General features: G+C 45.9%; 2 protein-coding genes across 4 annotated transcripts in view; both read right to left on the bottom strand.

Moving 5' to 3' along the window:
- The window catches only part of LOC132780456 (galectin-7-like), an 11,799-nt gene extending 11,069 nt beyond the window's left edge, over positions 1-730 (bottom strand). Inside the window, exon 1 of the mRNA XM_067460799.1 lies at positions 716-730. Within this exon, the coding sequence (XP_067316900.1) occupies positions 716-730 (15 nt within the window). The remainder of the gene's footprint in view (positions 1-715) is intronic.
- A 6,317-nt stretch (positions 731-7,047) lies between these two features.
- The window catches only part of LOC132780715 (CLOCK-interacting pacemaker), a 30,322-nt gene continuing 24,869 nt past the window's right edge, over positions 7,048-12,500 (bottom strand). For all 3 annotated transcript variants that reach the window (XM_067461131.1, XM_067461132.1, XM_060784455.2), the window contains exons 3-4: positions 11,992-12,146; positions 7,048-10,949 (exon numbers count right to left, since the gene is read on the bottom strand). In XM_067461131.1, coding sequence (XP_067317232.1) covers positions 10,170-10,949; positions 11,992-12,146 — 935 coding nt within the window. In that variant the 3' untranslated portion in view covers positions 7,048-10,169. The remainder of the gene's footprint in view (positions 10,950-11,991; positions 12,147-12,500) is intronic.

The following is a 12,500-nucleotide window of genomic DNA, read 5'->3' as shown; positions in this document are numbered from 1 at the left end:
AAGAAAGAAAGAAAGGGGAAACAGGGAGGGAAGGGAGGAGGGAGGGAGGGAAGGAAGGAAGGAGAGAAAGGAAGAAAGAAAGAAGGAAGGAAGGAGAGAAAGGAAGGAAGGAGGGAGGGAGGGAGGGAAGGAATGAAGGAAGGAGAGAAAGAAAGAAAGAAAGAAAGAAAGAGAGAAAGGAGGGGGGAGGGAGGGAGGGAAGGAATGAAGGAAAGAGAGAAAGAAAGAGAGAGACATACAGAATAGAGTTGGAAGGGGCAGTCAAGAAGTAACGAGAGAAGGAGGGAAAGAGGGAAGGAATGAAGGAGGGAAAGGGGGAAGGAGAGAAGGAGGGAGGGAAAGAAGGAAGGAAAGAAAGAAAGAAAGGTAGGTAAGCAAGGAAGGAGAGAAGGAAATAAAAAAGTGAAAGGAAAAGGACAGGGAAGGAAGGAAAGAAGGAAGGAAGGAAGGAAGGAAGGAAGGAAGGAAGGAAGGAAGGAGGGAGGGAACCAAAGAGGAAAGAAAGGGAGGAAAGAAACAGGTAGAGATGGAAGAAAGAAGAAGATAAATAGGAAGGGAAAGAACAAGAGGAAAGGAAGGAGAGAAAGAGGGAGGGAAGGTTGGCCAGAACAATGTGTGGCGGGTACAGCTAGTAATATAATATAATATAATATAATATAATATAATATAATATAATATAATATAATATAATGTGGCCCAAGATCTCCCCGCTCACCTGTTCTGCGCCCATCTTCCAGGGAAAAGGAAAGGATCTGGACGCCCTTGGACTTTGGAAAAGTTTGCAACGCGGACGTTTTTTATTTTTGTTTCGGTTTTGCAAATGCAGAAGAAGCCATTGCTAATGCTAAAGTCAAACCCAGACATTGCAGCTGGAGAGGGAGGGAGGGATTCCCCGGGCAAGAATCTCCAAAGCGCCCAATGGCCTGGCGAGGAGCAACCGTGGCCCCGCCTCCTGAGGCTGCATCAGCCAATGAGAGAAGGATGCGCTTTTCCATCCAAGCCCAGAGGAAAAAGAGCACTGCCTTTTGACTTTGGGACCACTTTTAGTTGTGAACTCCACTCTTTGGAAGTTTTCCATTGTTGTTCTTCAAGGGGAGGTTTCTAAAGATGAGCTTAAACTAAATTGTAGTTTTAATTCCTTGCAGGATGGTCCAGAACCCTTTTGCCTTGAGGATGAAGTGCTTTCAATTGTTTATATTTGTACAGAGGCGGCCCAAGACGGTACGCAAATTACGCTTTTGCGTAGGGCGCCCGTCTGGGGGGGGGCGCTCCTGAAGAGCTCCCACGCATGGCTTTGCGATTTTCAGGAGGCCTGGCTAGGAAGGAGCGCTGCTTAGGCCGCATTCCTTCCGAGCCAGGCCTCGCGATTCTCGCGTCTTCTCCTGCGAGACGTTGTTTCGCGGGAGAAGACGTGAGAATCGCAAGGCCAGGCTAGAAAGGAGAGCGGCCTAAAAAGTTGTCTAGTACCCCGGTTTTTACGGTATATATATATATATATATATATATATATATATATATATATATATATATAGTGATTGGTTTCGGGGGGGGGGGCGCATCAAGATACTGTTTGCTTACCATTGAAAATTACCTAGGGCCGCCTCTGTATTTGTAACAAGCTGTACCCGCCACGCTTTGATGTGGCCAACCTTCCCTCCCTAGTTCTCTCCTTCTTTCCCTCCTTCCTTCCTTCACTCCCTCCTTCCTTTCCTTTTTTTCTTTACATCTCTCCTTCCTTCCTTCTCTACCTCTTTCTTTCCTTCTCCCCTTTTTCTTTTCCTTCCCTCTTTCTCTCCATTCTTCCTTCTCTACCTTTCTTTCCTTCCTTCGCTTTTTGCTTCCACCCTTCTATTCTTCCTTTCCTTCTCTTTCTCCCCTTTCTCTTTCCTTCTCTCCTTCCTTCCTTCTCTACCTTTCCTTCCTTTCTTTGCTCTTTGCTTCCATGCTTCCTTCTCTTTCCCTCCCTCTTTCTCTCCTTCCTTCCTTCCTTTATTTCTTTCCCTTTCCTTCTCTCTCTTTTTCTCCATTCTTCTCTTTCCTTCCTTCGCTTTTTGCTTCCATCCGTCTTTCGTTCCCTGTCTTTCTCTCCTTTCTTCTTTCTCTACCCCTTTCCTTACTTCCTTCGCTTTTTGCTTCCATCCTTCCTTCTCTCTTTCCTCCTTTCCTTCCCTCCCTTTTTCTCCTTCTTTCCCTCCTGCCTTCACGCCCTCCTTCCAGCCTTCCTTTTTCTTTCCTTCTCTCATTCCTTCCTTCTCTACCTTTCTTCCATTCCCTTTTTCTTTTCCTTCCACTTTCTCGCCTTTCTTCTTTCTCTACCTCTTTCCTTCCTTCCTTTGCTTCCATTCTTCCTTCTCTTTCCTCCTTTCCTTCCCTCCCTCTTTTTCTCCTTTCCCTCCTTCCTTCGCTCCCTTTCCTTCCTTCCCTTTTTTCTTTCCTTCTCTCCTTCCTTCTCTGCCTTTCTTCCATCCCCCCTTTCTTTTCCTTCCTCTTTCTCTCCTTTTTTCTCTTTCCTTCCTTCACTTTTTGCTTCCATCCTTCCCTTTCCTTCCCTTCCTCTTTTTCTCCTTCTTTCCCTCTTTCCTTCACTCCTTCCATCCTTCCCTTTTTTTTCCTTCTCTACCTTTCTTCCATTCCTTCTTTTCCTTCCTCTTTCTCTCCTTTCTTCTTTCCTTCCTTCCTTCCTTCACTTTTTGCTTCCATCCTTCCCTTTCCTTCCCTCCCTTTTTCTCTTTTCCCTCCTTCCTTCACTCTCTCCTTCCATCCTTCCTTTTTTCCTTCTCTCCTTCCCTCCTTCTCTACTTTTCTTCCATTCCCCTTTTCTTTTCCTTCCACTTTCTCTCCTTTCTTCTTTCTCTACCTTTCCTTCTTTCCTTTGCTTCCATTCTTCCTTTTCTTTCCTTCCCTTTCTCCTTTCCCTCCTTCTTTCGCTCCCTTTCCTTCCTTCCCTTTTTTCTTTCCTTCTCTCCTTCCTTCCTTCTCTACCTTTCTTCCATTCCCTTTTCTTTTCCTTCCTCTTTCTCTCCTTTCTTTCCTTACTTCTTTCCTTACTTCTTTCCTTCCTTCGCTTTTTGCTTCCATCCTTCCTTCTCTTTCCTTCCCTCGCTCTTTTTCTCCTTCTTTCCCTCCTTCCTTCACTCCCTCCTTCCATCCTTCCCTTTTTTCTTTACTTCTCTCCTTCCTTCCTTTTCTACCTCTTTCTTCCATTCCCCCTTTGTCCCCATGCTCTATTCCGCTTTGTTTAGACCACTTTACCTGGAATATTGTGTCCAATTCTGGGCACCACAATTCAAGAGAGAGATTGACAAGCTGGAATGTGTCCAGAGGAGGGCGACTCAAATGATCAAGGGTCTGGAGAACAAGCCCTATGAGGAGCGGCTTAAAGAGCTGGGCATGTTTAGCCTGAAGAAGAGAAGGCTGAGAGGAGATATGATAGCCATGTATAAATATGTGAGAGGAAGCCACAGGGAGGAGGAGGGAGCAAGCTTGTTTTCTGCTTCCTTGGAGACTAGGACGCAATGGAACAATGGCTTCAAACTACAAGAGAAGAGATTCCATCTGAACATGAGGAAGAACTTCCTGACTGTGAGAGCCGTTCAGCAGTGGAACTCTCTGCCCTGGAGCGTGGTGGAGGCTCCTTCTTTGGAAGCTTTTAAACAGAGGCTGGATGGCCATCTGTCAGGGGTGATTTGAATGCAATATTCCTGCTTCTTGGCAGAATGGGGTTGGACTGGATGATAGCCCAGGAGGTCTCTCCCAACTCTTTGATTCTATGAAATGCAAACTTTTAAATGTGGATTTTGGAAAAAAAAGTATTTATTTTAAAAAAAAAGAAAGAAATAGAAATGGATACAAACAAAGAGTTTAATGCATTCGTTTTCATTAAACTCAGGTTCAAATCCCACCCAGGTCACCCTTGTAAGGTCAAAGCCGTTTCCACCCAGATATCTTTCCATGCTTTTCACACTTTATTCATCCTTGAATCACTGCTCTTCATAGTGCAAAACTCGGTTTTCCAATGCTGAGGTCCACTGACCAGTGAGTGGGGGTCATTTGGAGCTTCGGATGGCGCCCACAGGTCAAGGTCCTTGCCCATAAATGGACAAAGGAGCGGTCTGACCACTTCATCACATTTACTAAATTCCACTAAGTTCTACACTTCAGAACTGGAAAGCCACTACGATCCTAAAAGCAGGCTTCGAACTGGTACCCGCTCCCACCTGCCTTTCGTTTTGATTGCATTTTCATCCCAGGAGGGGCCTTTCTGTTTTATGCCATCCAAATGGACAGAACAAAACAGAAACACGAATCAAAACAAATGGGAAAAATTTTGGACCCATGATTACTGAGCACTACGATCCGAAAAGCAGGCTTCGAGCTGGTACCCACTCCTGTCTGCCTTTCGTTTCGATTCCATTTTCATTTCAGGAGAGGCCTTTCCATTTCATGCCATCCGAATGGATGGAACGAAACAGAAACATGAATCAAAACGAAAAGGACCAATTTTGGGCCCATGACTACTGAGCACTATGATCCAAAAAAGCAGGCTTCGAGTTGGTACCTGCTCCCGCCTGCCTTTCGTTTCGATTGCATTTTCGTCCCAGGAGGGGCCTTTCTGTTTTGTGCCATCCAAATGGACGGAACGAGATGGAAACACGAATCAAAACGAAGGGGACAAATTTGGGGCCCATGACTACTGAGCATTACGATAAACATACTCTACCAAACACTTCCCTGCTTCAATGTGATGAAGTGGTTAGTCAAAGCAATGACCACAGAAACCAAGAAGAGACGATACTCTCGATCGCTAAAGAATTGGTAACCCGACTTTCTCTTCTTATTTCGGGAATATATTTTGGTGGTGGTCATCTGCAGCTCAATGACACCTAATGGCCATAAAAGGGACAAAGGAGTGGTCATCTCCACCGCAATGGCTGCAGATACCAAGGATGGCTTGATATTCTCATCCCGATTCTCCGTCCCAAATGCTGGGGTTCGCTGACCAGTGAACGGTGGTTGTCCACAGCTTAAGATGGTCAAGCTCTTGTCCATACATAAAGGGAGACAAGGCAATGACCTTTGCTGACCGAATGGCCACAAAACCCCAGAACCACCAAGGAATCAGTGGTTTGACCATCTTGAGGAATCGATGACCCAACGGTCACTCTTGATTGGACAATATCCAATCAAGTATGATATGAGAGGAAGTGACCAGTGAATGGTGGTCATCCACAGCTTATGATGGCACCCAGTGGTCAAAGTCTTGCCCATAGAGAGGAGAAAGGGGTGGTCCTTCCTGATGCAATGACCATAGGAAACGGGAATCAATGCCTTGACGCTCTTATCTTAATCACCGAGGAATTGGAGACTCTACTAATTTGGAGACTATCCCTTAACGGTGGTCATCTGCAGCTTAAGATGGCACCCAGTGGTCAAAGTCTTGCCCATAAAGAGATACAAAGAATGTTTCTTCTTGATGCAATGACCACAAAAAACAAGAATCGGTGACTTGACTTATCTTCCTACCTAATTGGATTTACCTATTCCTTTAAAGTGCTTTTTACTTTTACTGCTTTTTAATTATCTTCAATAAACGGGTTGCATTTCTACTCAACTGTGTGGTGTTTAAAGTCAGAGGGGATTTTCCTGATCTGGAGTGCAACACTTTAACAGCGGTCATCTGGTACCCAGCGGTCAAAGTCCTGCCCTTAAAAGGCCGCTGCAATGATCATGGAAACTATTCTCTCAATCTCGAGGAATCGGTGATGTGATGCTCTTATCATAATTATCAAGAATTCTGATGGACTAATTCCCTAGTGTATTTAGTTCTGGCTTATCTTCCTACCTAATTGGATTTACCTATTCCTTTAAAGTGCTTTTTTACTTTTACTGCTTTTTAATTGTCTTCAATAAACGGGTTGCATTTCTACTCAACTGTGTGGTGTTTAAAGTCAGAGGGGCTTTTCCTGGTCTGGAGTGCAACACTTTAACAGCGGTCATCTGGTACCCAGCGGTCAAAGTCCTGCCCATAAAGGGCCGCTGCAATGATCATGGAAACTATTCTCTCAATCTTGAGGAATCGGTGACGTGGTGCTCTTATCATAATCATCAAGGAATCGGGTGACTATTTGGAGACTATTCTTCAGTGGTGGTCACTTCGCACCGAGCGGTCAAAGCCTTGCCCATAAAGAGGGGCAAGAGGTGGTCTTTTCTGCTGTGAGGACCACAAAAATCAATAATCCATTCGTTGATGCTCTTGTCTTAATCATCAAGGAATCGGTGACTCCTCTCATTTGGAGACTATCCTTTAACGGCGGTCACCTGGCACCCAGTGGTCAAAGTCTTGCCCATGAAGAAGGGCATGTGGTGGTCATTTCTGGGGTCATCACCAAGGATTGTCTCTCATTTGGAGACTTATCTTTTAACAGCGGTCAACTGGCACCCAGCGGTCAAAGTCTTGCCCATAAAGTACCGCTGTAATGACCACGGAAACTATTCTCTCGATCCCAAGGAATTGGTGACCTGACACTCCTGTTATCTGGAGACTAATGGCGGTCATCTGCAGCTAAGACAGTACCCAGTGGTCAAAGTCTTGCCCATAAAGAAGGGCATGTGGTGGTCATTTCTGGTGTCATCACCAAGGATTGTCTCTCATTTGGAGGCTATTCTTTAACAGTGGTCATCTGGCACCCAGTCAAAGTCTTGCCCATAAAGTATGGCTGCAATGACCACGAAAACTATTCTCTCGATCTCAAGTAATCGGTGACCTGACACTCCTGTTGTTTGGAGACTAATGGCGGTCATCTGCAGCTAAGACAGTACCCAGTGGTCAAAGTCTTGCCCAGAAAGAGGGGCAAGAAGTTATCTTTGCCACTGCGATGACCACAGAAACCATTCTCTCAAAATCAAGGAATTGGTGCCTCTCTCAATGTCAATGAGTCTAATCTTAATCATCGAGGAACCCAGTGGTCAAAGCCTCTCTTTATGGGCAGAAACCATTCTCTCAATGTCAATGAATCTTATCTTAATCATTGAAGAATCCGTGACTCCTTTTGTTTACAGACTATCTTTTAATGGTGGTCATCTGAAGCTCAAATTGCACCCAGCGGTCAATAAGAGAGGTAAGAAGTGGTCTTTGCAGCTGCAGTGACCACAAAAACCATTCCCTCAATCTCAAGGAATCGGTGCCGTGACGCTCTTATTTTAATCATTGAAGAATCCGTGACTCCTTTTGTTTACAGACTATCTTTTAATGGTGGTCATCTGCAGCTCGAATTGCACCCAGCGGTCAAGTCTTGCCCATAAAGAGGGGCAAGGGGTGGTCTTTCCTGATGCAATGGTCACAGGAACCAAGAAGCAATACCTTGACGCTCTTATCTTAATCCTTGAGGAATCTGTGACTCTGGTCATTTGGAGACTAGCCTTTAATGGCGGTCATCTGCAGCTCAGATTGCACCCAGAAGTCAAGTCTTGCCCATAAAGAGGGGCAAGGGGGTGTCTTCTCTGCTGCAATGACCACAGAAACCAAGAATCAGTGCGAACGAGGGAGAGCAAAGTTCCTGTGCTGCTGCTGGTGCGGAAAAAGGAACTAAGGCGTAGCCCCGCCCATGGGCTTATATATATCATTGGGAGGATGGGCGGGGCATCGCCTAAAACTCTATTAAGAGCTAGAATGTTCCGAATTGCTGTGCATGGTTAAAACCTACATGTGCGTTCACAGACAGAACGAGGAAAAACTCTTAATCATCAAGGAATCGGTGATTCCTCTCATTTGGAGACTATCCTTTATGTCGGAGCTCAGCCTGTTGTTGTGTTTAAGGATTAGGGTGCTTTGGATGTAGGGAATGATGACAATGAGCTTCATGAAGGTAATGGTGTTTCTAATGATACTGATGCAAAGAATTACCAGGAGACCCATGTTCAAAGTGTATTTTCTCATGAGAATGTCCCTGGTGGGTGTGGGGATGATGGTGTGTTCCCTGAATTGCTCCCAGAGAATTCCCATGATTTGGAGCTTGAGAACAGCTAGGCACCTGGCCCTGCTGCAGAGGTTAATGAGCAAATAGATAGACGGGATGTTATTAGTCAAAATAGGAAAGCAGATCAGTGGCTCTGGCGTTCTGCCAGGCTCAGAGAAATAAAGATAAGGAATTCAAGGCTAAAGCGAAACCAATTTCTAGCCGCTTGGGACATAGCTTAATGAGGAGATAAAAGTCCCAAGTACAGGATCTGTAGTCAGATGAAGCACTGTTTGGAATCAAGTCAAGATCTCGCCCCTGTTCACTGGAAACCTTGCTTTAGAAAGATTCATGTTTAAGTGCTTTTGATTCATGGTTTTAATTCTTGGTTTTTATGATTATGTTTTTAAGTGCCTTGGATTCGTGTTTCCAGTTTTTTGGATTTTACTATAGAAGTTTCTGCCTTTGATTTTCATGAATTTTGATGGACTGATTCCCTGGACTATTTTGTTCTGACATCTTCCTACCTAATTGGATTTACCTATTCCTTTAAAGTGCTTTTTGCTTTTACTGCTTTTCAATTATCTTCAATAAACGGGTTGCATTTCTACTCAACTGTGTAGTGTTTAAAGTTAGAGGGGATTTTCCTGGTCTGGAGTGCAACACTTTAACAGCGGTCATCTGGTACCCAGCGGTCAAAGTCCTGCCCATAAAGGGCAGCTGCAATGATCATGGCAACTATTCTCTCAATTTCGAGGAATCGGTGATCTGATGCTCTTATCATAATCATCAAGAACTCTGATGGACTGATTCCCTGGTCTATTTTGTTCCGGCTTATCTTCCTACCTAGTTGGATTTGCCTATTCCTTTAAAGTGCTTTTTTACTTTTACTGCTTTTTTAATTATCTTCAATAAACGGGTTGCATTTCTACTCAACTGTGTGGTGTTTAAAGTCAGAGGGGCTTTTCCTGGTCTGGAGTGCAACACTTTAACAGCGGTCATCTGGTACCCAGCGGTCAAAGTCCTGCCCATAAAGGGCAGCTGCAATGATCATGGAAACTATTCTCTCAATCTCGAGGAATCGGTGATCTGATGCTCTTATCATAATCATCAAGAACTTTGATGGACTAATTACCTGGTCTATTTTGTTCCGACTTATCTTCCTACCTAATTGGATTTACCTATTCCTTTAAAGTGCTTTTTTACTTTTACTTTTTAAAATTATTTTCAATAAACGGGTTGCATTTCTACTCAACTGTGTGGTGTTTAAAGTCAGAGGGGCTTTTCCTGGTCTGGAGTGCAACATTTTAACAGCGGTCATCTGGTACCCAGCGGTCAAAGTCCTGCCCATAAAGGGCTACTGCAATGATCATGGAAACTATTCTCTCAATCTCAAGGAATTGGTGACGTGATGCTCTTATCATAATCATCAAGGAATCGGGTGACTCCTCTCGTTTGGAGACTATTCTTCAGTGACGGTCACCTGGCACCCAGCGGTCAAAGTCTTGCCCATAAAGAGGGACAAGAGGTGGTCGATTTCTGCTGTGACAACCACAAAAATCAATAATCCATGCCTTGATGCTCACAGACTCATTTGGAGACTATCCTTTAATGGTGGTCACCTGGCAGCCAGCGGTCAAAGTCTTGTTGCTGCAATGACCACGGAAACTATTCTCTCGATCTCGAGGAATCGGTGACCTAACACTCCTGTTGTTTGGAGACTAATGGCGGTCATCTGCAGCTAAGACGGCACCCAGCGGTCAAAGTCTTGCCCAGAAAGAGGGTCAAGGATTGGTCTTTGCATCTGAACCACAGAAACCATTCTCTCCATCTCAAGGAAATGGTGCCTTGACGTCTTATCTTAATCATCGAGGAGTCAGTGACCCCTCTCGTTTGGAGGCTATTCTTTAATGGCGGTCACCCGGCACCCAGCAGTCAATGTCTGCAATCATCACACACTCTCAATCTCGAGGAATCGGTGCCGTGACGCTCTTATCTTAATCATCAAGGAATCATTGACTCCTCTCGTTTGGAGGCGACCCTTTAACGGCGGTCATCTGCAACTAAGACGGCACCCAGCAGTCAAAGCCTTGCCCAGAAAGAGGGCCAAAGGGTGGTCGTTGCCGTCGCAATGATCGCAGAGACCATTTTCTCAATCTCGAGGAATCGGTGACGTGACGTTCCCCTCGTCCGGAGAGGAAGCAACAGCAGGGGTCAAGGCAAAGGCGCAGAAATGTCCGGCGTGAGAGTCAGGTTCATGGGCGAGTCCGCCGGTGTCGAGGCCGCGTCCGGATTGGGTACGGAGCCCTGCGCTTCGGACTCTTTGCTTTGTCTCGTGTTGGCATTGCCGTTGCCTTTTTTGGCCCAATAAGTGGCCGAGCGGTCCATGGCCTCTTGCAGCCGCGTCCAAGCCCCAGCCTCGTTGCTTTGGACAGCCTCGCAGAGGAGCTGTGCTTGCTCCCGTAGCTCGGCCAGCTCTCTCTGCGTGGCGTTGTTTTGCCGGATCAGCTCCTTCGTCCGCAGCGTGATGCCCAGCAGCCCCGACTTGCGCAGGATCTCCACCGTGTTGTGGAAGCGGCGCTGCTTCCCGGCGCTGCTCGAGCCCAGCTTCTTGGAAGCCCGGGAGATCATCCGTCCTTCGGCTTTGCTGTCCGAGCCGGTGGAGGAGCTCACGGCGTTGTGGGTCTCCGGAGGCGTCTGCTCCCCGTCCTTTGCCTCAGATGACGAGGTCCAGGAATCCTCCAGGCAGAAGCGCTTGTTCTTCTTGGCCCCGTCCGGCCCTGGGTGAGGAGCGATCTTGGGGAAGGCGCTGAGGATGGGCAGGTAGGCCTCCTTGGAGGAAGCGGGCTTCGGGCCGGACAAAAGGGGCTTCAAGGAGGACGACACCGGAGGCTGGATGAGCAGGATGTGGGCAGCCGAACCCACGGAGGCATCCATTGGGTGCTGACCGCTCCAAGTCAAAAACGGGGAGCCCGGCGAGGAGGAATCCAGTTGCTGCAGGGAGAAAAGAGTCTGGGGTCAGCGAAACGACAACAGCAGAATACATGTACTCAACATGGGACAGTTGCACAAATCAATGAGCCAGTAGATAGAAGGCATGTTTTTAATCAGTGCAGGCAAACAAAGCAATCTATCAGGCGTTCTGCCAGGTTGAGAGAGAGATTGATAACAAAGTCAAGGCTGAAACGAAATCTATTCCTGGCCGCTTGGGATATAGAGTAGATTAGGGGATAAAAGTGCCAACTACGGAATCTGTAGTCAGACGAAGCAATGTTGGAAACTGAGTCAAGACATCTTTCCTGGTCCTTGGAAGCCTTGCCTTGGATAAATTCATGTGTAAAGAGCCTTTTTTGATTCATGATTCAAGTTTTGGAGTATTACCTTGGAAGTTTCTGTATTTGTTTTCATGAACTCTGATGGATTAATTTCCTGGACTTTTTGTTTTTGCTTATCTTTCTACCTAATTGGATTTACCTATTTTTATGGAGTTTTTTTTTACTGCTACCGCTTTTAAAATATATTCAATAAACTTCTTATATATCTGTGGAATGACCAGGGTGGGACAAAGGACTCTTGTCTGTTGGAGCTAGGTGTGAATGTTTCAACTGTGGAAAATTTCAACAGAAAGGAGGAAACCATGAAAATGAACAAAATCTGACTACCAATATTAAAAAACTCAAAAATTACAACAGCAAAACAACAGAGAGGAAACAATCAGGCACATCTAATCACCTCTCAACGAAAGATTCCCCCAGGCACTGCCAGGCCATCAAATGCGAATCAAGGTGGTCAGTTGAAACATTCACACCTAACTCCAGCAGACAAGAGTCCTTTGTCCCACCCTGGTCATTCCACAGATATATAAACCCTTTTTCCTAGTTCCAACAGACCTCACTCCCTCTGAGGATGCTTGCCATAGATGCAGGTGAAACGTCAGGAGAAAATGCCTCTAGAATATGGCCATATAGCCCGGAAAAACCTACAACAACCCAGTGATTCCGGCCATGAAAGCCTTCGACAATACATCAAAAGCTACCTGTTTGAGGATGACGTTTTTGACAATGTAAACGGGGGCCATTCCGGGGAAGGGTCCCTTCGCCAGAGCCTTTGGAGATGACGACGATGACGACAACAGCGACGGATCCTCCGTATCGGTCGGGTCCACGGCACTCAGGTACTCTGAGCTTACGTCTGCGCATAGGAGGCAATGGAGAGGAGAGGAGGCAGCCGGTTACAGTGGGAAAACTAGTGCATCTATTGCGTATGGTTTGCTAACGGCACTGTTTGCTAATGGCACACTCCTGCGCACAGAATGCCGCCTTGCCCTCTTTCTCTCCTCTTTGGAAGAACTTTACAATAATTCCTACTGCTTTAAGGAAACTCAGAAGACATTTCTCTCTCTCTCCATCTCTCTAGCTCTCCACTTATATCTATCATCTGCTTATTAATCCACCTCTCCATCTATTCACCCATACATTTTCTCTTTATCTGTTCACTTGTCTTTCTTTATTATCTATCTATTGATCTACCAATGCATCTATCAGA

The sequence above is a fragment of the Anolis sagrei genome, chromosome X (genome assembly GCF_037176765.1).
Source record: "Anolis sagrei isolate rAnoSag1 chromosome X, rAnoSag1.mat, whole genome shotgun sequence".
Classification (NCBI taxonomy): Eukaryota; Metazoa; Chordata; class Lepidosauria; order Squamata; family Dactyloidae; genus Anolis; species Anolis sagrei.
The sequence above is the reverse complement of the archived record's forward strand: the minus strand, read 5'-3'. Positions and strand labels throughout refer to the sequence as shown.